Below are 25,911 nucleotides of genomic sequence, written 5' to 3'. Positions count from 1 at the left end.
CCAGATTCTTTCATTTATTAGAGCAAATACATTGGGAATGAATTTATTAATATATATTCATGAAGAACAGTGATGAATAAATACCTTTGAAGAGCGTGCAGTTGCATCGCAACACTTAAAATTCTGAAGGAGGGTCATTATGCCTAGAAGCTGTTCCTCCTGGAAAAACTGAGCAGCCTAAATAAAAGGTATTACCTATACCTGTAAATCCCATCTGGCTAAACTTTTCTGTACTTCAGAAACTTTGGGATGAGACCTTTTTAACTAACTGAATGCACAGACTCTATATTCAGGCTTTTATTTAGAAAGTGATTTCTATTCTTTCTATATTTGTTATAATTAATCTCAATTTTCAGTTTTATTTTGCTGACACGTTTCATTTCAATTAGAATCAAATGGCTTTCCACCCACTGACATGAATAAACATTATTTAAGTATCAATATTTCTCTGAGCAGTTAAGAACTGAATTTTCAGTGGGCTTTAAAGGTATATTTGAGAACATACATCAAATTCTGCTTGTGTGTCTATTATCTTTGCTTGCACGAAAAATTATTTTTGCATTTCGTATCTAGAGCACCTAATTACATGTTTATACAAGTCATGCGTGACTATGAAAAGGACCATGTACACTCTACAGTAGCACAGAAAGAAACAAAAACTGCAATCAAAATCTACATAATTAGATTTGCTTCAAGAATGTTCCCTGTGAAGAAACTAACTGTCAAATAATAAATTTGTTTGGATATTATACTAGTACTTTGAACATGTAAAAAGCACATACAAGCAACGCTGCCTCTGTAATGGCACAAAAGCACATCTATGTCCAGAAAATGCAGCAAACAGGTGGCATACATGTTTGGTATCATTCTCTTCACAATAGTAAGCCTCTCTGTATTAATTAACCATATTATATTTTACATCTGGCAAAAAAAAGGAAAAAAAAAAAATATAACCAAGGGAAGTCACAGGACAGAAAAAGAGTTGGGAAAGAGTAACAGAATGAAGGAGATACCCCAAGTGTGAAAATCCTTTGGCAGGGGGTAAAATTGAAAGGTTGGAGGAAGCGTATAAGTAGAAAAGACATGAGGAGGAACTAGGTAAGTGCAAATCTACTGTGAGTTCTGAAAAGGAGGTTATTTTTAAATTGCAAAGGATAAGAAACCAAGAGGGTAACAGAGGGTAACAAACCATAGCCTAACTTCATGGAGAAGCAGAGCATTTTGCTTGTGACATTTTGTGCACCTCTAGGTTCTGGGAATAAGGATCACCAAGAGCTATAATTGAGGGAGTTGCTGCTTTATAGTCAGGAAGGATTAAGAGCAGCTCTGAAAGATGTGGAGTACCTCTGTTCCCAGTGACTACAGGAGAGTTTGAAACTGCCCATAGTACTTATAAACCTTAGGAAAGAAAAGTAAGTCAGAAATACAGATGATTTTTTCTGGAGAGAGTGAGAAAATACAGACAAGAATTACAAGAACATTTTAAGCCATTTTTATGAATAAACCAAGGATTTCTCCCTATGGGAGCAAATTTCACTTTTTGCTCATTTTCATCTATATCATGCAGTGTTTTAATTATGCAGCAGTCTCAACAAATAGATTGTCACAGCATTTTAGAGTAGCTAATTCCATTCAAAATGCCAGCAGAAGATGGGATGTCTTTATCGGTTTGGCTTAGTTTAACCCATGTACTTCTATTTACTAATGACTTAAACATTAATTCAGGGTATTATATCCACTAAAAAAACCTATTATTGTAGAAATATTAAGACTTGGATACACCCTGAAAATCAAAGTACTACAAAGTACAAACTCAGGATTCTTCACAGCTACTCAAAAGCAACTCAAAATAATTTTAAAAGCCTGACCAAAATATTCTAGAAAAAATGGGTTGGACAGAATAGTTTAAGATCTGAAATAAGCTTATCACTATCTCCCTGAAATTGAGACATGTTACTAACCCCAGAAAAACAAATGAGAAATAATAAATACCTGATATAAACGTAAATTACCACAGCACTCAAAAGTCACTGGATATAAAGATCACTACACCTTCTGACCCTAAGTTTTGATGGGAAAGTGGCTACACTAGGGAAAATTTAGGAATGCACTTGATCTGTGCTCTATCCAATAATAGATATAGCTATTGACATTTCCTATATTATACTATATGCTATTCATTCACCCAGAGAATTTCCAAAATTATGAAATTAACTGATACCCGTAATTTCTGTTCTCTAGATTTTTTTACTCATTTTCAGTAGTCAGGTAATAATGTACCTGGTTATTCCAAGGGAACTGAACTTTAGTGATAAACAATCAAGGTATGTATAACAGCTCACTATTGGCCAAACATGCATTTATAGAAACAGATAATTCTTTTCTAAAAATAATTCTAAAGATAATTCATTCCTGATGAATGCGATGGCCCATGATCTCTTTTTTTATAGAAAGCTCAAGGCTAATTCTCTGACTGGGAGTAATACACTCAACTACAGAATAAGGTAATGCATGGCAACAGTCAAAGGTTTAAGGTAACAGGCAAGCTATGACACACAGAAAAACATAATTTTCCTTGTGTTATCTTCCTAACTTTAGAAGTAATTTACAAATCCTGTGGCAATAATGTTATTTTGTATGTGTGCATATCAAGACCTCCCTATGAACTAGTACCTTGTAATTTGCTCTATATACCACACTTCCCTTTTTGTTTTTAAAAATTCTCAGAGCATAAATAACCTCTCTGTAGTCAGGCTGAAGATAGAAAACGACCTATAGCTGTAATAAACTTTTTGAATGAATGAACAGGAAAATATTTTGAATGAGTAGAAACATATTCCCAAAAGCTGCTTTGGTGAAAATCTTCAGCTGACAGAGGTGAAGAGTGGTGACTAATGACAAGGATATGTACATGATTCTGTACTTTTGTCAAATGGAGTATGTATAATTTTGTTCTAAAGAGCAGGTTAGCTAATCAGGAAACCAAATCCATAAAATGAGGTACGTTTATAGCACAAACATATGGATATTAGAGAAGAATTTCAGAATAACAGAGCACCTCAACTATGAATTTCTTAGAAGAGTCCAAATGACTGAAGGCCTTCACATGCTACACATTTACATACTCAGAGAAAAAAAACACAAATCTTGCCTTACCCGGCCAACTAGTATTGGTTCAGGTCCAGAAAATTCTTCTAATACAAACATTTGATTCCATACCCAGCCTCTCTTGGAACGGTTCAAAACTCTTTGTTCTTCAGTTAGCCTTTTTAGTCCTGTACTGGATCCACTTGGTAGTACTTGAGATTGATTCATTGGAGCCATATAAATGGAAGGAAGGACAGTAATCCATAATATTATTAATGGAGTCCACGTATCCATAAGCATTTCCGTTAGTCTTTCTGGCATTGTACCACAAGCTACGCAAATCACCACAGAAATGAAATTATTATTTTGCTTTCCTCCAGACTGTAGCAATCCAATTCATCATGCAGTACAGAACATTTACTTACAGCTCCTCCATGTGTTTACAGCACAGTCAACGTAAAAATAGCTTAGATTATAAAAACATGATCCATTGAGTTTTCCAATCATTAAAGACTCCTGGTGGGGGGGAAAAAAAAAGGTCAAATCAGTGACTAAAGATATTTGAAAAGCATTCTGAAAAAATTTATTTACTTTTATATCATAAATAAGACATACATTTACATTTGTAGCACATAGTATTAGTGCATATTAAATAGGTTAAAAAAAAAAAAAGTGATTCTGTGAATTCCTTCATTGCCTGAAATAGTGAGAGAAGACCCAGATTACACACACTCAGGAAAAGATTTTGCTTGCAGTTTGTCTTTGGGTCTGAAGAAGCTCTTGGCCTTCTTGCTAGCTTGTACTTTTTATGTAGTCAACTGTAAACACTTAGTATGTCAAATAATAAGTCAAACAAAATAATGTTCTTGTGTACAGACTTACTCTCCTTTCCTCCACAAGAAAAAAAAAAAATTACTCCTTGTAAGCATACAAGGCTCCAGCAGTACCTTCTCATTTTAGCAATCATCTAGATGTAGGAGCACACAGCTCAGCAAAACCTCCACAGCCCAGCAGAGGAACAGCACTGATACATCCACTGTGAAATCCATGATCCCTACACCAGCCCACCAGCAGGACCTAAGCAAACTCATTTATGCACATCAGCACTACAGGACTCTCAGTGTCTCTCACTTTCAGAGAAAACAGAGCCAGATTTTATTTCAAAGGCTTTTTCCTTGATGGACACTTGGGAGCATTTTGCCTTTCTTTCCCTACCCACCCTTTCATGTATTAGAAGGCCACATCAGGTTTCATCTCAGTGTAAATATTCCTTGAAATGGACAAGCAAGTTAACACAGTAGGACTTGCTAATGCCAGAGTGATTGGCAAAACCTGAAATACAGCCATGGATCACTTAGAAAGATAGATGGGACACGGCTCAGGGAGAAAGGCTGCATTACTGCTACTCTAATGAGGCTGGAGTTGTGTAAAAAGATTCCCGATACATTTTCTTTGACTGATTCATATCCAAACGATCTCATGAGAAACCACTATATATAAGATAGGTAGAAGAGTCCATTCTTAAGCTTACACTGTGTCTTCAGCTGTTTTTTTTTTCCACTTTAAAACGAGTTCCCAGTGTTACATGTCTGTGAAAATCTCTAGGGGTTGGGGTTTTTTTGGGGGGGTGGGTGGGTTTGTTGGGGTTTTTTTAGGTTCATATACACTCATGGAAGAAAAATACCCGAAAACATGAATAAAACCAGTAGAAGTCATCTGTGATTTTTAAAAGCAAACAACATAAAAAGTAATTTTTTTTTAAACTTCAGTAATTGCCAAAGCAACTGTGAAATCTGTTGCATGAAAACCTGAAACTGTGAGAAACTTGTCTTGTTAAAGGGAAAGAAGAGCTGTTATCAAACTAAAACTCAATATCTCAAGTAGCATGGAAGAATGGTAAGCTAATAGTGCAGTGCTTTGACAATGCATCAAGAATGAGGTGAATATCCATTACAGAAGTAACTGTGTGGCTTAGAAACACTGTTTAGGCCTCATTGGCGACCGAGATGGAAAGAAAGAAATCAGAGAATACAGTATGCTCTTACAATGAAATTCTGGGGAAAATGTGAGGGGAATAAGAGAGGCCCTTCAATCTCTTGGCATTCTTTCAATCCCAGAAAAGGGAAAAGGACAAGGAGCAAACCGTCTAACAGCTTGATGGGAAGGGTCTGTCAAGGCACCCTCTGAAAACCTTCTTCAGTCTAGGAAATTAAACAGAAGTCACTATTGCTGCCTCCTGGCACACACTAAAAAAATAGATTTCCTGGGTCATGTTTGGTGGTGGAAGGTATCAAAAGGGAGAAACAGCCAAACTTTCAATAAAAGCAGTTAAATTTGTTTGTATGGGATCCTTGTGCATATGGTGAGTGGACTTGTGGGTGTGTGTCTGCCAGGGGACAGATCTTTCTGAGTTCTCCAATGGAGCAAGAATTGAAACACAGGAGAAATAGAACCACTGTAAAACAGAGTAATCAACATAATCCTCAAAGAATATCCAGGATTAAATTCAAAACTGGAGGCATAAACTGAAAATGCAAATTGAGAGTCCTTTTCTGTAGCCAAGCTTTTATTTTTTTACATACGAAGTGATTTTTGACCCAGAAATAGAGGCCCACCAGAAGCAAAAGAGTACATTACACTTTTGTCTGAGAAAGCCTTAAAAAGAACCAAGTGAGCTATGACTGACTTTCTTACTCTTCCAGTACAAGCTGGTATAGTTCTTTTTACTCACAGGACCAAATAATAATAAAGCACTTCTTTTCATATTCGAGAAGCTTTTTGAAAACAATTCCTAATTAATCTACACAGGCTGCTTTCTAAGAGATAAAATAAGTGAGATAAAACAATACGATGCTCACACAAACATTTTTGTTTGAAGAAAGAACAGGATATTTGTTTTTCAGAATGTCACTCTGAATCCTTGGCAAGCATTAAGTTCATTTCAGTGCATCCATCCACAGTTCCTCCCCCAGACTTCCTGTCTGTTACTCTTCACTTCAATCACATTTAGGTCCTATCCACCAGCACTAATGCGTAAGATTCGCTGTGACTGGTCTGTTCTCACAGGAGCTCCCTATTCAGCAATACCTTAAGGCAAACAAGAGTCAAATGCACACCAAAACTGTAATGCACATACCATGTCATTAACCTTAACTCAATGAAGTAACTCTGTGAAGACTACAGGTACACAACTCAATGAATGCAAAACTGCAAGATTCTCAAGTACCAACAGGAAAGTTAGGCAAGCCTTAGGCAGTGCTGGCTAAAGAAAAAAATCTGATGGAGCTTTTGCATGTATTGGTGTACTGCTGGGGAATATGATCAGTGTGTAACTGTCTACTGTATCCAGTAGAGCTGGATAAATTTCTCTACAGTTGAACCTAGACTGCTGGAGCCTTTTGACATTTATTTGAGAAAGAGACTCTCATTTGGGATACACTGCTCTATCAGTGAATCGTGGCATTTACTTTGTGCAATGCATGGAGATTGCACTGTCCCCATGTTTCTTTACAAATTTGGAAATGAATTTTCGTCTCCATTCCTGGGAGCAGAACACCATGTATGTGTTTGGGAGCCAATGGAAAGCATTTTTAAATACTTGGCCCTGCAATTTTCATATTGGCTAACATGAAAACTAAGAAATGCCTGGTAGTTAAATTATAATCCTGTGGATTAGATGTGGAGGAGAAACTGATCTGGCTACTGAATCAAGCCACTAGAATGAGATTAAAAAGCCACACCTAAAGGGAGATCTGGCCATCAGGGAAGACTAGCGGGTGAGGCACAGTAGCATTTTCCCTTCTTATATTATGCCAGGATCTAAAGAAGTGGTGAGTATGGAATGATAGCAAAATTATTCCAGTGTAGCCAGAACTACCTTTTGCTAAGCAACCAAAAGAGGATGAGCACACAGCCCTTAAAGAATGTATTGCCATCCTCATAAAGATTTTGTTGGTGTTGATAAAAGCATAATTTTTGCTTTGAATTTCCACGTATTCAAATGGCCCTGGGCTGTTTTCTTTAACAAAATTCACTGTTCTTCTAAGTGGTTTCCCTGTATAGTGTATGATATATGCAACTGTAAATACAACTCTAATCCAGCAAAGCTGTTTATAAAACAGCTTTAGTTCTTCATTCATCCCTGAGAGGGGAAAGTGATATTTAAGATATAAAAAATTGCTTTAACATAGCAAATAGATGAAAGAAAATGTGACACTATGTCAGGTAGCAGAGAACTGTCTTATGTTTCAAAACCGTAAGACTGTATTCATAAATTTGATCTTCCATGCACAACCAATAGAGAAATACAGATAAAGCTGAGTGGTTTGTTTTCCACTTACTGTATTTGCTGATATAGTTTTAGAAAAATATTATTGTGTTAACAGGAACATGCATTTTGGTGCACTACTCATACTACTCTAGGTCACAGAGTACTTAAGTTTTATGCAAGTACAACACAAAAAGTGATTACAAGGAAGTGGAAGTTTATAACTAAACACTGGAACATAACTAGCATGCCAAACTCAGAAATTCATGTAATGTACATTGCAAGCTCTTTAGAACTGAAATCCACGTGCGTTACTTGTATGAGTTAACCACCTGCATAAAGTTAGTGCCAGGTATGACCAATAGAGAGTTATAGTAGTATATATACTGATTACAGTTCTTTTTTTGTGTATGAGCAGCAGAAGCTTTATAATGGCTAGCATCTCTGATGTAACTAATTTTTCTACCATTATTTTAGAATCATCTTGTAGCTTTGAAAAGTGAACACTGAAATGCAGCAGATTTGTTAAAAAGATTAATAAAGTTAATAAAATTAGTTTAATACATAAACTTCTTATTGAAAAAGAAGCAAAGTAAAATAATCTAAGTTTATTTTTAATGTATTTTTAGGTTTTAAACCATAGAATATCTATCTGATTAAGTAAACCTGTTTATTCCAATGCTAATGCATTGTTTATACCACGATCATAGTTTAAAAGATTTTAGAGCAACTCTAGTATTTCTTCACATAAGAGACACAGAGGTTTGTCTTAAGAACTGCAACAAAGGTTTTTCTTCAACAGTTTTCTCTTAATTTCATTCTGCATTTACCTTGCCATTCATAGTGATGATATGCAACAGCTAAGCCCTTTGACGTCACTATTCCAATAGGGTAGATTTTAATCAATACCCAAACAACTGTTATTAAGGTAAAACAAACTTGATGTACTGGTTTATTTAATTAAGTTACACTAGAAATGCCAGACAAAAGTTGGTGATCTTTGCCTAAAGCAGGTTTTTCTGGTAGAATTTTCAGGATCTTTCATATTTTGTACATTATGACCCCTTCAGCATGCATTCCGAAGAACGATATCCAACTGCCACAAGCTGAGGAGGTAAATGATACATAAAAGGCAATGGAGTTCTAGTAAAAATTTTTTAGATCACTTTATGCATAATCTCTATTTTTGATGCTAATTCAATATAAGCAAATACACATTATGATACAAGCAGCCCCGAATAATTGATGAGAGGTGTTAATTTACACCTAGAGAGTTTCAGCCAGCGCTGTGCGACAGCAGGCAGATAGCCTGTGCATTCTGCATGCTTCCTTTGGAGTCTCGAAATTCCATCCGACCCACGTGGGCTTTCAAGTCCAGAAGAATGAATTTAATTTGATTTCTGCCAGAAATAAGGATCCTTATTCCTGCAGAACTGAGCTGTGGGTAGTAGTTTTAACATGTCTTAGAAGAATAAGGAAGGTTAATCTGGTGTCCTTGACAAAAATTTACATCTTGTGACTTCCTTTATATGAAATTCATTAAGCAACAATGAGTTTCTCTTTACACTATCACAGGTTTCCCACAGCTCATGATCAGGTATTGTATTTCCCCGGTCAATAAGGGGAACTTATTGCTAACTTGGGATCCATTTTGACAGCTTGTACACAGATATAGATATTTTGTAACTGTTAGCATTTCCTTCGTTAACATCAAGCAAATTTCTCATTATTATTCAAATTAGTATTATTTTCTTTTTCTTTTTTTTTTTTTTTTTTGCCTCTGGCCATTTCTCTCCTTTCTGTTCGTTTGTCCCCATAGTAGCTAAAGTATCTTCTTTGGGATTTTTTTGGCTTCACACTGTTCTTCCTGTTCCTTAAGCTCTTTAGGTTTACTTTTACTACTACAGGTATTGGCTACACTACCACTTATGCTTCCTAGTCCCATTTCTCAAGGATTCAGACAGGGTCTTTTTCTGTCAATAGCAGCAACATGATGCAAAGCCTTCCCACTGTGGGAAGCACAATTATCTTTACTTCATTGATCCTCTTTTGGCAGCACAATAGAGCCTTAAGTTTTCAACAGTAAAAATATAAGGCTTTAGCACTCCTTAGCACTGCAGTCTCACTTGTAGGAATAATTTTTATGAGTAAGAGAACTGTGGTAAGGATTTTAATTTGCCATTAAAGCAGAACAAACCAAAGTCCATCACAATAGAACTATTAAGACACCATAACCAACAAATAATCATGTCATCCTTGCCCACATAACTTTGCTAAATACTCATCCTGTTTCCAGTACATATCCATTATATTGTACCTGAATTTGATTTTAAATACCTTGGATAAGTCAGCAATCTCATGTTTCTGCTGCAAAGGAATGAGTACTTCTTGCCATAAATAATAACTGTTATTTAGTGGATTACTCATTTGTGTAAAGATTACTCACATAACACCCAAAATATTAAAATTTAAAAGCAATTATCCATCTTATTGCGAGATGAAGGACTAAGGCTGTAAACAGACAGGCTACTGTGGGAGTAGCTAAGATCATGCTTACAGTGCCCACTGCAAAATGCCCCTTGCATGGCCTGGCTAGACTTTACTGTCTCTTTTATCTCCCAGCGTAAGGACATGTGTAGTCACTCCCTAACCCAGTTCTGTCAAAATGATCTTGTTAACTTAAACACTTTTAATAGTAAGGTGTTTTTTAAACCAAATCATTTTGACAGAGCTGGGTTAGGTCATTGCTCATGCTCCTCTTCCACCGAGAGCAATTTTAATTTAAGAGGCTTTTTGCCCCCCCGCCCCCACAACATGTCAGCTGCATGCTTCCAATAATTCTTCTCCATTTCCATTCCTTTCTTCACTGCAGTTTACTATCCTGCAGTTGGTCTATTTGCAAGGCAACACTGTAAGCCAGATCAGTGAAATTTAAGTTTAAAAAAAACCCCAAACCTGCACAAAACCCTGTTTCAAAGGAGTCTTTTCCTTCAAGTTTATAACCCAGATCATTGCACTGATCTCGTTTACAGCATGGCTGCACAAGCAGTTGTATCAGCACAGCTAAAGAACCCGTAAACTACAGGACAACAGCAGAAAGTTTTGAAAACAGCTGTGCTTCCAAAGAACACATGAAAGTTTGACTATATGTGTTAGAAAGCAGTCAGACAAATAGTTGAATCAACAAAGCTGAGTGGAGAGTAACTTCTGGAAAAGAGAACAAGCAATTAGGGACAGTGAAACGACTTAAATAAAACTGATGGACTCCTAGTATATAACAATGGCAATCTGATGCAGCTCTATTCATTCATTCACATTTTAGTGATGAAACTTCTCTCACCATCTCAGCTACAGCCAGGCAGGAGTCAGATGTACTGTTTGGAGAGCAGTCTCTGTCAGAGAGGGAACTCTGAGCAATCCTGACCACGAGCAGCACACACCACTGCACCGCGGAGAGGGGATGAAAACTGCAGCGAGCCAGCAGCCACATTCTGGGCCATGCATGTTCTAGGTATTGCCCCAAATCATAATTACACTTTGTAGCTGCTCTAAATTTCCCTAACAGCAATTTTAATGGACTGTTATGTCACCTGGTGTTAACTGTAACATAGAATAGCACTATCCACATGTCCTTTCCTTTGACCAAGCACCTGAAATTTCAAAGGAAGGAAAATGAGATGGGAAATGTTATGCTAACTGCTATAGCAGCAGGGTGACGTACACTTGAAGTATACTTTGTGCTGTCAGAGATGTGCAGGAGATGATCCTGACAATACAAGTGCAAATCAATTGTCCAAGTTTATTTTGATATATTACATATGGCAATTTGCTTACGGCTGCTTGAAGAATCAAAGGCAGTTATCTAAAGAATTACTTAGCAACAATGGTAACAGACAGTACCTCTCTCTTCCTTTTGGTCTTAGATGTCCTGTCCTACACACACAGAGTAATTCAGCATGCAAAGATATGCCACTTTTTTTTTTTTTTTTTTTTTTAAGCTTAGTCATGCTCAGCTACTCTTTATAGCTGAAGACATCTGAGCAGTTCTTTAGGTTATTAAGTGAGTTCTTAAGCTTGTGTCAAATGCTAAGAGACTGTTTTAAGCAGAGTGTTCGTCAGTCTTTGCATTGGACATATAGCTGATGGAATCCATACACCTGCACTAAGGAAATACAGACATGCAGAAATACACAGGCAGGTACAGAAATGCAACAGTTTCTTCAGTATTTAGACCTTTAATATTTATTGGGAGATTTACTCATCTATTGATAAGATTATTGTTAGCACAAGCAGCTTACTTCAGTTTCAGAGGTCTGTTTCAGAGGCAGAGGGAAGGAAGGGTTACAGAAGCTTTTCTAAGATAAATTCCCCTTCCTTAGTTTCCTTACTCTGTTGCTTTAACTAGGAAACACCGTGACTGGCGTTCTGAAGTAGAGATGAGGCTGCTACAGGATATAGGCCATTACACAACTTGACTAATGCTTTGGGATAAAGAGAAAATTATATGTGCATCACATTGAAATCTATCTTCTTTAATCAAAGTAATATACTGTAACAAATTGTTATCCTGTAATTGCTTAACATAATACTTTACACATCTACAAAGTCTACTTTATGTTAGTGACTACCTACATCTTTTTTATACTATTTTACTTCCAGGAAATCCTTTTTTTAAAAATAAACAAACAAACAAACAAAAAGACTATCCTGGCCCTGTGATGTCATGCTTACTGTTTAACTTCTATTGGAATCAGTGGAATTTCTTATTTTTGTTACTCTCTGATAGTAAAATCAACTTGGGCCAACTTTAAATCTGCCAAGGCTCTGATACTTTGTATACAAAGCTGTTGGTCTTTCCAGAAGTGTTCACTACTGCACAGAACCAGAATGCATTTATAAAAAAACCCAACACCAAGTGTGTTGTTAGTACTTCAAAACTATTTTCTCTACTTTAATATTACTTGCATTGTGTAGTGATCAGGAATGCCAGTCATAAAGCCAACTGTGCTACACATTGTACAGATACAGGACAAAGGGGCAGTACGTGCTCCACAGTTTGCACTTGATGTGACTTGTTTGATTGCATTTCCTTTCCAATGAAAGGAGTATCTACAACATTTTAGTTTTTTTTTTTTTTCTTGTGGATTTTTTTTCGTGTTTGTTTTGTTTTGTTTTTCATGACAGTTGATACCAAAAGAATAGGTATTAAAATGACAATATAGGTATTTTAGATCTATCATAGAACAAAAGGTATTTTCAACCTTCTCTTTCAACCTGTTATACTTTGGGGAAAAAAAAAAAAAAAAAAAGATTTGTTTTCAGGTTTATGGGAGTCAGCTACTCCACTCGTGTGTCAAAACATCACTTTGCCTCATGCCATTGTGCTGAGAAGCTCAAAATGGAAAGCAAAGAAACTCAAAATCTGTTTGACCAACAAAGGTGGTCCAGAAACTTAAACATGACAAAAGCAGTTGTACCTGCATTGTTTTCATTCTACAGTAAGAGGAAGAAATGAACTGAAGTAATTTTTATTCTCTACAGCCCACTGATTAAAGTGATTTTCCTTTCACTAAAATAGAACTGCATTACATATAGATTTAATAGCTTCAGCTCATGCCAACCTCATCTCTCAAACCTATGCTCATTTTTATGAGGGTGTGTTACATAATTTGAAGGCCTATATCACTTTTACAGGAGGGAAAGGAAAAAAGGTAAGTTGTGCACAACATGAAGAGACCTCATAAAAGGCAAACAGATTGGCCTGTGACTGAGAATTAGGTGTTAACCATGCTCTGCCTAGGGCATCGTTTATCATAAGAGTTTCAGCAGCTGGGATGTGCTTATCCTGTACTTGCTGAAAAATGTTTAAATATTAATAGAGAACATAAATATATTGCTTTCTAGCTTCTTTTCATATAGAACGGAGCTTTCATTGTCATTGGTTTTCTCTACATAATTAAACAAAACATAGGAGCTAAGGAAAAACTCTTAAGTTTTCTTGACATGTGTTCTGATTAAACCAAAAATATTAAATTATAACTGGTTATCATGATTTTGTGAAAGCCATATAAACTTTCCAGCCATATACATAAATGTGTGCGCACATAAAAAAAATCTTTAGAAAGGAAAAATGCGAACATAACTGGACTTTTCTAACTACATACAGTACTGCTGCAGTAAACCTACTCAAATCTTTTTTGCTGAAATGTGAAATTAGAAGTGAAGGTCTTTAATTTTGCATCATTGAATTTGATAGCAGTTTTACCATCAATCTAAATGAGTTGTTCAGAAAGAATTAGGGTCCTCCAACATGAATCTTATTTCTGTGGCAGTTGACAAGTTGAAGTTTATGTTTTGGTGGTTTTCATTTCTTTCTTTGTTTAAATCTAACATTTGGAAATGCACAAAAAATAAAGCCCACAGAGCAGAATACAGTACCTAACCTAAACTTCTGCAACGTTAAGAAGTAAGTTCTGATGATCTGTTACTTAAAAGGCAATCATAGCTGTTACATTTAATCCATGAGAGGTTCACATCTAAAGTGTTGCACAACTGCAAAACTCAACTAATGAACTGCATTACCTCTGAGTGCATACAGTTCATTTGCATTAGTATTCGGAAGCTTTGATATAACAATTATTATTATATATATTAAAACTCTATAAAAACATAAGATATACACAGGTATAGGATTATGAAAATCAGTGACTGCAAAGGAAATGAATTTAAATGGTTATCCAAGTTCCTCAAATTAGGCTGAGCATTGCTTCCCAGGAGTAAGCTTCTTTGAACAAATGTACACCAAATTAGAAAGCCAAAACTGTGAACTAAGGACTGCCAAGACTGAGTGCCTTCATAATGTTTTTGAACTCCCACATCCAGTTACAAAGACCTGAGCAAGACACACTAAGAATCACATTTCTGAGCTTGCCTGTGACTTAGGCACTGCAGGGTGCTGTAGACACTTCTCATGGAAGGTTTCACTTATTCAGATCTAGGACTGGTTGACATTACTACTTTCAAATCCAAACCAAGGTGCTGATCATTCTCAATTTTAAATGATTTTCACAAGACACATCATGCTCAACACCTCGGAAAATCAATTCTATGTGTAGATTCATTGCAACTCATGGATAAAGGCTACTCTGATGACTAAGGCTGGTAGAAATCAGTCTCTTGACTGGAGTCAGATGCTTTAAACTCTATCTGCTGGTAACTGAAGTGGTTCAGAAATCATCTTTCACTTGCACTTACCACTTCAGATACCATCAGTACCATCAGTTGGGAAGAAAATTTTATTAATATAGTTGAAGTGTCACTGTGTTGATGTTATTTACTTGGTTGACAAAATGAGAAATGTGTTGAACAGTTTCCAGAACACGGGGTCTACCTGAGGGGGAAAAAAAATCAATTAAAAAAACCTCAAAATAAACCACATTTGAAACCTCAAATTGGACTTTTATTTTGTTCTATGTCTATCTCCTGCTCAAATAGTTATGTTCAGAAAGCTATGAAGTGAGCCACCTTTTCTATGGCAACAACACTAAGAAAAATGTTGAGTTTCCATCATCAATTTAATTCTATTGATACGGTCTTAGGGTAGCAATGATGCTTAAAATGTTCCAAGCTCAAAATGCCTTAGCATTTCCCTCCCACTGAAATAATTTAGTTTGTATTATTTTAAATTCATAGTTGAAAGACTCTCATGATACAACTATAGTGTATACAGTAAGCATACAGTTGTATTAATAGTATATCCAAAAGGTCAGGCTGTAAATAATATCAAAATGGAAAAGAGAATAGAAAAGGAATACTGCTAAGATACACAGTATCTTATGGTTATTGGATATGCCATTAAAACACCTGTTTATACTATGTAGTATGAGCGGTTGCTTTCTGTTACAGAGTATGCATAATCATCACTTAGAGATAGGCAGCACCAGAAGCTTAAAGTCTGCGTTCACATTTCCTTCTTGTTCATGAACTTAGAGGTCAGTATTTTCTCCCCTTGAAATTTTCTCAAGTTTTGGAACTGAAATTATCTGTACGTATCAAGGGTCAGGTGGGTGGATTCCAGGCCCCTAATTTCAATAAGTGGCTGAAAAAGCTCCCAGCTTAAGTCTATAGGGCACTTAGGTATCCCGAAATGAAGATTTAAAAAGATGAAATCTGCAACTGTGCGAGAAGAAAGAAAATTCAGGAAGTACTTCAAGGGGTAATAGACATAAATCTACATCCATGGCTGATTGTGTGTTCTTACTTGTAACAGTTCTATATCCTGAAGAAGGGAGTACAAATAACATTTTTTCCTAGAGAAGACAACGCAGTATATGTTAACAGTGATACAGATAAAGCGTCCAGGGACCAGCTAATTTATTTGGCAAATGTGCAATATTATTAAAAAAATTATGAAGATTACAAAGAAAGTTAATTTAAACCTGATTGTTTGACTGCTTTCCCCTTTACAAGTCTGTTTCTGACTTCAGTAGTAGGCACTGATGGGGATGACTAAACTATATTGAAAAAGCACTGAGCGACTTCATATAAGGAGGATTCTACCTCATCTCACAAAGATGAAATTTAATTTGTTTTTTTTAATGAGAGGTGTAAATGGACTAGATATCTTATACAGGGATACTTACTAAAACCAGCTGCATTTATTAAGCGGGCACACATACTTTTTATTGAATTTTTTAATATTGAAGAAAATGTCCAAAGTTAATTTCTTGGCTAGCAAGCCTAATCAGTTAAAAAATTGCTCACCTGTATAACTCCAGAACCAACTTTCATTAAATACTTCAGTCTGAGGACACTGAAGACCCTCAGCTTACAACTAGGCATGGAAATCAAAGTTCTTTATAGCCAGGATGCAAGTTTTTAAAAAAGAAGGGAGCGTTAATAAATAGCAAGACTAGGAGGAAGCTAGCATAAAGCTGTGCTCATTCTGTATGCAATAAGGTAGAACAATAAGGCTGAACGGATGAAAACCTTAGACTAGAACATCACATAATAATCACTTCCCTTCCTAGGGTGTTCGTCACAAACATTCATACAATTAAGTCTGGAGATGACACCACAGAGAGCATTTGGGTTTCGATGTTATCACATTTTATGGGTGTGAAATTTGATAATTTCACAGGTATGCAAAATACTAACTTCTTCCAGCTGCTTTATCATTTTATTTGAGACAGGTAAATTATACACTGGGGAAATTTTTCAATCTTCTGAATGTATTTATTATTTATTTATATTTACTGATAAGCTTATTGTGAAGGCTCTTCTTGTTCATAACAGTCTGGTATTGAATGTAGAGGAGAAACATCATTCATACAAAACTACTGCGTATTTCTCTTTAGCCTTACTGCAGAGAAACTCTTGAAGAATTTCCAAAAAAGGATGAGTGAAGTTAAGGGGATTCTTTATCTATAGCTTTGGTAGTTATCAGCTTTCTTTAATTGAAACTGAAGTGAGCAGCTGTTAGCTTCCCTTCTATTAAGCACTAACATGGTAGATTTTGAACAATAAACAGTTAATGTTATTTGAGTTCTTACAATCAGCACCCCCAGAAAAACATCTGGCTGTGGTACCCAGAGACACAAATAGAGAGCTGTTTATGCGATTAAGTTGGCTGTTTAGAAGTGTCAGCCTTCATGGAAGTTGTACGAGTATTTTTTTCCTACTTTCAGACGAAAGAAAGATAGACTTGTCTGTGTGAAACAGAGTGTGTGTGTTTGTGCCTGTCTAAAAGAGAGGAAGAGGGAGGGAGAAGTGAGGGCACAGAGTTTGATACCTGTTGGCAACACGAGCAGGTTTGTGTAACGCCGTTATGTGCCAGGTTGGATTGATTCCACTCTATTTAGTCTGGTACTGAACGCAAACTGTTTGAATTGAGACAGATTCAAGACATGACTGAACAGTAACGAACCACAGAGGAATTCCTGCCTGTGTTAAGTGGTGTCACCTTCATGGCGGTAGGCAGTGTCTAAATAAGGATTTGAATTAATCTCTTCTATAATATCCACACAGAAACTGCCATAGGCTTTCTGTGCTGAAGCTTTGCAGTGCCTCCCAGTCTCCCCAGCCAAGCACCGTGTACAGGTCTGATACTGTCTAGCAGGGATGCTGTCTGACAGCTTGGGGCTCCCGATTGGGATGCTGCTACCCAGAAGATCTTGTAGCCAAGCAGAATGTAAGGATGTGTTACTCCTCTGCCTTCCTCAAAGAGAAGATGAAGCATTTAGTGGAACAGCCAGCTTCAGGGGTCAACAGACTCCTGCATTTCTTCTCTGGGAGCCTTGGCAGTGATGCAACTAACGAGCAACTAGAGCTAAGGGGCTTTCTCCCTCTCCGAAGTTTCAGCTGGGTGCATTATCTGTTTAGTCAACCAAAGAAAGGGAAGGAAAACAACTTGTGGGACAGGGATGACTCCTGGCTAGTTAGAGCTGAAGATTCATTCCCATGTCAGCTTTTAAGAGGAAAAGGAGTATTTCTACGATGCTTTCCTCTCTGAAAGTAGGAAAGGAAGCTACCATACCATACCTGTGTATTTACCTAGGGGGTGCAAAGCTTTGGGGGGAGGGAAGGTGATGATAAATCAGGGGGATTTCCATTGCCCCCCCCCCCCCATTTCTTCCAGCCTCCTCCTCCCTTATTTACATATCTGGCTGGTGGGTGATTTTTATTCTCAGCACGAAAACTGCAATCTATTTCAATGCATGAATGCAGCCCTGCATCTATTCAACACAGTGAAATAGCCCAGAGATTTATTGTACTAAATAAGAAAACAAGGAAAAGAAACGGGTTCTCCAGCCTTCGAAGCAACCTTCTGTGATTCAAAGTCCGCCTGATCCTTTAAGGGGGGGGGGGGGGGGAGAAGAAGGGAAGAAAAAAACCCACCCACCCCAAAAAATCAAAACAGGAGGAGAAATAGCCACAGCACCACCACTCCTCCTCCCAAGGGAATAAAAAAAATCCTAACTAGCATCCCATGACATTTTCATTATCGGGAATTTCAAAACACCCGACTTAATGAGCCACTACAGTTCAGCCTAATACCGTACCTATTAACGAGGAAGGCACTCACACAGTGCACCTTGCAAGAACACAGACACTAAGTCAAAAAGAAATCTACAGAGAGACAGTCCTCTGCCAGCGAGACATAAACAATATTAATAAAATGAATACTCACTCTTTGAAGGACCAAGGAAACCGCTTGCTGACAGTCACTTCACGCATGGATTGAAAGGGTGAGGTAAAAAACATTAGCCAGTCCCTGTGAACAGGCAGGATTCTCCAGATTTTCTTTTCATGCTTTTTGAGGCTGCTGATGCTGGAGGAGATGCTGGTTACTTGGCTTCTCGGGTTTCTGTGCCTGCATGCTAAAGTGCAGTTATTAATTTCTCCCTTTGCACAAGCCAGCAGCAGCAGCACGTCTCCAGGAAAGCAGGGATATTCCAAATAAATCCACTAATTCCGGGTGTGAGCGCTCCAACGTGCCTGCCTGCCAAATGTAACTGTGAAGTGATGTGGAAAAGTGAGCTGGGAGCCTCCCCTGACAGCTCTTATTGGGCTGATCTCGGAGGCAGGTCTAGCGCTTGGAAATTCATGTAAGCAGTTTTGGGTGGTGGTTTTTCCCCCTCCCTCTCCTTCACACCCCCCCACCCCGCCTTTAACCCGGTAAGCACACAACTTTTCCACAAACCGTGGAGCCACCGGTCCCCCGGAGCCGTGGCAGGCGCCCGCACCGCCAACTCCGAGCCGGGGCATTTCCCTCAGGCCGGGCGGGAAGGGCGCGGGCGCGACGCGGCCCCCGCTGAGGGCGGGGGGAGCTCTGGGGGAGCCCGGGGGGAGCTCTGGGGGAGCCGGGCTCCGAGCCGCGGGGCCACCGGGGAGGCGCCCGCCGGGGCCGGGACGTGCCGGGAGCCGGAGCGCCGCGGGGGCAGAGGGCGCGGGAGCGGAGCCCCCGCCCTCGGAGGCGACGCCCGCCACGAAGCGGGGCCGGGGCCGCCGGCAGACGGGCAGGGCCGGGCCGCGGGCACAGCGCACCGGGATCGGGGGCTGCGGCGCCGGGAGGGCGGCGGGAGGAGGCCGGACCCCGCGGCGGGCTGCGGAGGGGCACGGAGCGGGCGGGAGGGGCAGGAGGCAGCCCCCATCCCCGTGACCGGCGCCGCGGAAGAGACGGGCGGACACTCCGGGGACAGGGAGGGCATCCTTTAAAAACCCTCTTCCAAACAAGCCCCAAAGAACGCCAGGCATTTAAATTTTCTCCCGTGCTGTTTTAAAGCAATCAAATTATAAGCAGGCGCCTGAACCAGCCTAAACGCAGAACAGAGCCAAGACCTCCACCCAGCAAGCGATGGCCGAAGGGCAACCGCGGTACAGTAAGTTGTTGACCATCGCCCAGTTTCCAGATCCTCTTTGTGACTGGCAGCGCTGGTACCTGCACAGCCCCAGCGTGCGGAGCGCTGGCGAGCGGCGGAGGGACCCTGAGCACTGAGTGCCCTCCACTGCCGGTGGCTTTCAAGAGCTGAAGGTTGCTCATCCCTTGTGCGGGCTCGGCGGGGCTGCGGGCAGGGCTGCGGGCAGGGCTGCCCCCGCCGAGGGCAGCCAGCCCCCTGGCAGAGGTCACAGCAGCCCCTCTGCCCACCTCCTTGAGCAGTTGAGTTTGAGTTTTCTTCATTTTTGTGCTGCATCTATTACCTATTAGCAGAGTAAATGCATTATATTTAATAATTACATATATCATAGCTCGAAATGTTACCACCACCTATATTTTTTCCCCAAGTTTAGTGTTTACCAGCAGAGGAGGGGTCATTATTGTGCTAGGGACACAAGGTATAGACACGGCCAGGTGCAGACGACAACTCTTAAAATGGAGGATTGATTCAACACTTAACTAGAGCTGTTGTGGAAGCTTAAGTGCACTCAGTTCCATCTTCATTCTCCAACTTCCCTTGACCAGTATTATGTTGTATTTAAGACAAGCGTTCACGGTGCTCCTCTATTATTAAAAGCTGGTTCGTTGCTCAATTGTATTTTTAAATGGCTGGTGATCTTAAACTCATTGATATAATCTGAAAACCTTTTAACTTTAAGTAAAAAATAAGATGACTATATTGTTGAAGATCTGTCTAGGATTACAGATATCCTATATAGTAAGAATACCATATAATTTAGTTTCATGATTGTTAATCTTATTTTTCATGCTGATGCTATGTGTGCATGCACGCATGGCAAGACAGTGAAAGTAACCTGCATTTGGAGCTCTTATGTGCTTCACTAACTAAATGCAAGTTACTGCAGATAACAGGTGCATTATTTCTTGCACAAATATTCATTCTGAAGTGTCTCAAACTCATCAGAACGTAGCATAATGTACCCAGAATTTGACATTTTTCAAGGGCAATGAAGAAACATCTATTTCTTCACTTCCCTCAGCCCAAACGTTTACTTTCCAAGCTGTGAACCTGGGATGATTCCTTGGAGAAGGATGGATATAAAACACACAATACTTGAAGCAGGCAGAGAGCCTTGAGGGAAATACAAAACACTTTGCAGTGCAATAGATAACATCAGAAATGTGGCTTCCTTTACCTGGGGTTCCGCTAAGGCAAAGGGTATTTTGCTCCCTCATCTTTCCACCAACTGAACAGCACAGTAAGACTATAGATACTGTCACAAGGAAACATCAGGATGTTTAGCTTGTCTTTACTCCTGGTAATTAATGACAGTTTTCAAACTTTTTTCTTTTTTTAAGAACTTACTCTCAGGAAGAGTACTTGCACACCTTGTTTTCATTTTTATTAAAAATACCTGATGGAAATAACCAAGAGTAAAAATTCTCACTAATAAGAATGGGTTAGATCCCTTGTGCCTGTGCTTTAAACAGGCAGTACAGTTGTGTGTGGGAAGAAAGGTTGTACCTCCAAGTACAGCTTAAAAGTTGAGTTTTTGTTTTGATTTCAACCTTTGACTTTTGCCATTTGTTCTATGTGACCTTTCTTGCAGTTGGAAATTACTGGGGCAAATGCTGTGCTCTTTCATCCTCAAGTTGTTGTAGGAGAGGGTGGTAAGTGTCTTGTTAAAATGGATTATGTCATCCATGGATTCCCCTGCTGGAAAGCCTTTCAGACGATGGAGTAAGTCTTGACAGGAATAAGTCTATAGATTAATATATTTAACTTAAAAATAATCTTAGAATAGCAAAGGAACATCTACAATTTTATGCATTATTCCCAAATTAAATGATTTAATGATATTTATCATAGTGAGATCTATATATACACACACAATATCACATAGCACTGATGAGTATGCTGGCTAAAAATTGTTTCCTCTTAAATATCTTAAATACATATTACAGGGAAGATACTTCTAAGTGGTCATTTCATTTTTTTAAGCAAAAAGCAGCTCTGACTCCAATTGAAATGGGATCAAGATTTAGTTTAATAACTGTAGTGAAGAAAAAAATAATCTGCAAAATGTGACTGAATGCATCCTGGAATTCAATTTTTAATATTAAATCTTTGTACCAGGAAAAAAAAAATTACAGAGGAGCTTCACAAAATGCATTGGTTTGGAGGTGGGTGGGGGTGGTTTTGAATATTTATTTTTTTTTTCCTTTTTTGTGTGTCATTTTGTTGTAGGGATTTTTGGTTTTGGTTGGAGGATTTTTGTTTTGGTGGATTTTTTTGACTGATTGTGGCTGATAAGACTGAAAAAAATTAACCTCTTCTTGGAAGACAACATGGAGATTTTCTTCCATATTACTTTGCTTTTATGAGTAAGAAGTATTAAAACCCCAATGTCACTTCTTATTCATATACAGACTGGAAATATCTGACTATCATCTAAAAATGCATGGCATAATGAAATTCAAGCATCTTTTCACCCTTTTGTATTTCTGTGAAAACAGTTGTTGATTATCATGTAATTCTTTGTTCCTCCGCATTGCAAAGCAGTGCAATAAGCTGTTTTCTGAAGACAGAGAATTTAGACCTTACTGCTTAAAAATATTCAACAGAAGTGACTCGAAATGAGCTCTTAAGGGGCAACTCAATCACAACACAGCCTTACAAGGGCTGCTGCTGATGTAAGTGTTGAGCGTCATCTCATTTAAATAACAATGCAAGAGTCAGGAACTTGAAATGTGTGGGGTGAGAGTGAAGGAAAGAATACCTGGAAAAGAAACCACTGCGTTAATTCCTCATATTCAGATTTTATTCCATCAGATCATCTAGTAATGAGATATTTCCCTCAAAGCATCAATAGCCGATTTCAGTTTTTAATGCACAATATAGGGCCTGATCCCAAATACTTGAGGTTAATGAGTCCGGTGTGAATTACTTGATCAAGATAAATGCAAGCTACTTTTGCTCACAGAGATTACCACTGGCATGCCAATTAGGAGTAATATTAATAAAATTAATAACTGATTTGAAAGTTACTCAAGCAAGTTTAAATAACAGTGGTATAACCTACCATTATTCTATTAAAGCTTTAAATTCAATGCTGTTTTCTCAGGCAATATCCAAATGCTCTACCTAGTTTGTACCTTTTGTTTAAGTTATATGAGGGATTATTCCTAAATTTAAATTGCTTTGAAAGCCTAGCATTCACATTCCATAAACTAAGAAACAAGAAGACTTAAGTCCAGAACATTTCTGAATAAAATGTGTGTTTTTATCATTCACTATGGCAGTACAGAAAGATATACAATTACCTTTAGAATATAGGTTCTTATCGCTGTCTTGCAATCTTTAAAACATGCTTGTATACAGTTACATGAAACATAATAATCCACTATATTTGGGAAGTCAGTAAGACATCCGTAACTTGAAAAAATTCCATTATATAATGCTTACAACTGATACTATAGATTAAAACAAAGGAAAGGATATAGATGCCCCATGAGATAAAGGTATATCTTTTGGGATAGGTGTTTTTTTGTTGTTGTTGTGAGGTGGTTTGTTGGGGTTTTGTTTTGGGTTTGTTTTTTGTATTGACAAATCATGGTTTCATTTTAACAGGTCAAGCTAGAAACGCTGAGAAACTTAAGTGAAGAATTTACAAAGGAATGCCAAATCTCTTTATAGAGATCAAAACCAGTTAAAATTCAATACCCAACACTGGAACAGAAAGCTTGAAAAAAACCCTCACCGAAGAAAGAACAGACCATAAAGCAATGGCATCCATAAGTGACAAAAATGATTCTCAATCACCTAAAAATACTTGCTTTCCAGTCTGACTTTCTGTGAAAGATGTCTAATCAAAGTCCATTCCCTTGTTACTTGATATATAAGAAACAAATGCATTCATTTTGACTAAGGTACTTTTGCTTTGATAGGACAAACACGTTCTTATAACCGTGGAAATTCCATTTCCAGTCAATGGACTGTCAAACTGAAATAAAGGTTTAACCCAATAGCAGCACTGGGCCTTTGGGCCCTTAGCAAATCCTTTTCCCATCCCAGAATTACTTCATTTAGTAAAATAAAACATAACTAGTTCTGAGCCCCCTTTACTCTCTAGAGATTTTAAAACATAAAAACCCCAACAACTAATTTGTGTACCATATGCACCAATGATATTATAGAGTGCATAAAAATAACACCACATTATCATCGGGTTTTATTATTCCTTGAGTACTGTTTGCAATCTTGATTAGTTACTGTCAGGTTGACTATTAGAAGAACAAATCTTTCTTTTGTACATCAAACACTAAGATAAAGACAAAAGAAAATTATATCAAGGCAATAAACTTTTTTTGTACAATAATGTTCTGGATACAATTTAGAAAGTGAATCTTTTAGTTTTCAATATGCCTTGTGAATATAGGTAACTGGATCTGTTTCAGTAGCTGTGCAAATATTGTTTGCTCTACCTCAAGTGCCCTCTAGTGTGCAGTAATTAAGCAGGTTAAAATAATTCTTTTTTTCCCCTTTTTCCTAACAGCCACTCTTCTAAATCCCAAAGTAATGCATAACACTGCTTTTCTTCTCAGAGGAAAGAGAAATTCAGTGTTCACTGCATTAATTGTGTGGATATAAATGAATTATCTCCTCTACGTAAAACCAAATCACCCCCTTTGCTGTCAAGTTTTTATTCTCAGAGGTATTAGTTAAATAAAGCCCAATAATTCTTCCAGACATTGTGCAAATGCTGTTGAGACACAAACAGTTTTCAGTGTTATCAGAATCAAAACAACAGTCTTGTCTATCTGCAAAAGGAAATTAACATTCATCAGCAAAACCACGACCCTAGAACAAGATTTAAAAACAAAATGCCTAATTATGTGTCTAGAGTTTTGTTGGTTGGTTGTGGGTTGTTGTGTTTTCTTTAGTTGGGTTTTTTTAAAAAAAATTTTTTTTAAGTGCTGGACACCACTGATAATCCTAGTTTTGAAATCTATTTTTAGCTATTCTAAGGCAAACAGGATTACCCTCTAAAAATACACACTAATTTGTGAAAAATGGAAGCACTCATATAGACACCTATATCCCATTCTTTATCAGCAAGTGATTGAATGAGGCCATAATGAAAGTACTTTTTGTCACCAGTTTAGAAAATAAGTAATTCTACACGAATATAAATATATATTAAAAAAAAGGCACACAATGTAACAAGTTCTGTGTGTTCTCATCCGTCCTTAACAGCAGAATTAATCTGTCCTGTTACACTGATGTGCTTGGTCAAAATTCTGACTTTACTTGGCTGGACAGGTTGTGTCATGTCTGTCAGTGATAGGAAGTTCTGTGCAACGCTCCTGTTTGGCTGCAGGAGACCATGCAGGCGGCCAGGCAGTTATAGCTGTTTAACTGCCACATCAGCAGGACAGAAGGTGGCTGCCTGACAACAGATAAAGAAGAAAGGGAGGATGGGAAGAGAGAGGCTGCTGGGAGGTAATAGTCTGGAGAGTGAAATTACCAGGTGCAGCACTAAGAACAAAGAATGAAAAATATCAGTAAATGTACCTGCATGAGGTAGTAGTTTAACTTATTAAACCATACTATTAAGGGACTCTCCTGTATTTAAAAAAGCAGACTTGAGTTACCCACTTAACTTTCTTCACTGCACAAATGAGTTAATTTTGGAGGGGAACCACTGAAGACTTTTCCCCATCCCTCATTTCTCTGTGGTCTGCTTTCAGACTCAATTACTCACTTTCAAGCAGGATTTACCATAAAATTTCGTGATAACAACAAGCTTAAGCATACTCTAAATAAAATGGATTTTTAGTGGACTTCTAACTGGGAGCTGAGGTAAGAGGGATGGGTGGATCCCAGGAGAGATGAAATGCTTGCGTATGCTAGGGATGTGCTACAAGGTGAGAGAATTGAATCTTTTATGAGCTGTAAAACCAGTAGGACTTCTATAAGTGGAAAGAGTCATCATCCCTGTGTCTGAACTAGGGTTGTGGTTGTAGGGTTGTGGTTTCCAAGGGAGGTGCTGAGAGAAGCCAACAAGATTGTTTCCCGTTTGCTAGCTTAGATTCTTCCCTGGGTAGCATACTGGCTCTTTTAAATACTATTTTTTGTAATGTAACTATTCCTCATGCA

General features: G+C 38.1%; 1 protein-coding gene and 1 long non-coding RNA gene across 3 annotated transcripts in view; one reads left to right on the top strand and one right to left on the bottom strand.

Moving 5' to 3' along the window:
- CDH8 (cadherin 8) overlaps positions 1-18,883 on the bottom strand; it is a 151,493-nt gene extending 132,610 nt beyond the window's left edge. For both annotated transcript variants that reach the window (XM_074912950.1, XM_074912951.1), the window contains exons 1-3: positions 18,543-18,883; positions 3,513-3,603; positions 3,157-3,419 (exon numbers count right to left, since the gene is read on the bottom strand). In XM_074912950.1, the coding sequence (XP_074769051.1) occupies positions 3,157-3,419; positions 3,513-3,594 (345 nt within the window). In that variant the 5' untranslated portion in view covers positions 3,595-3,603; positions 18,543-18,883. The remainder of the gene's footprint in view (positions 1-3,156; positions 3,420-3,512; positions 3,604-18,542) is intronic.
- A 639-nt stretch (positions 18,884-19,522) lies between these two features.
- On the top strand, positions 19,523-24,009 carry LOC141963839 (uncharacterized). The gene is made up of 3 exons (XR_012634218.1): positions 19,523-20,011; positions 21,362-21,422; positions 23,383-24,009. It is a non-coding gene; the product is annotated as an uncharacterized LOC141963839 (long non-coding RNA).
- The last annotated feature ends 1,902 nt before the right edge of the window (positions 24,010-25,911 follow it).

Source organism: Athene noctua, chromosome 9, assembly GCF_965140245.1.
Source record: "Athene noctua chromosome 9, bAthNoc1.hap1.1, whole genome shotgun sequence".
In the NCBI taxonomy this organism is placed as follows: domain Eukaryota; kingdom Metazoa; phylum Chordata; class Aves; order Strigiformes; family Strigidae; genus Athene; species Athene noctua.
Note: the sequence above shows the minus strand (reverse complement) of the source record. Positions and strands in the feature narration are given on the sequence as shown.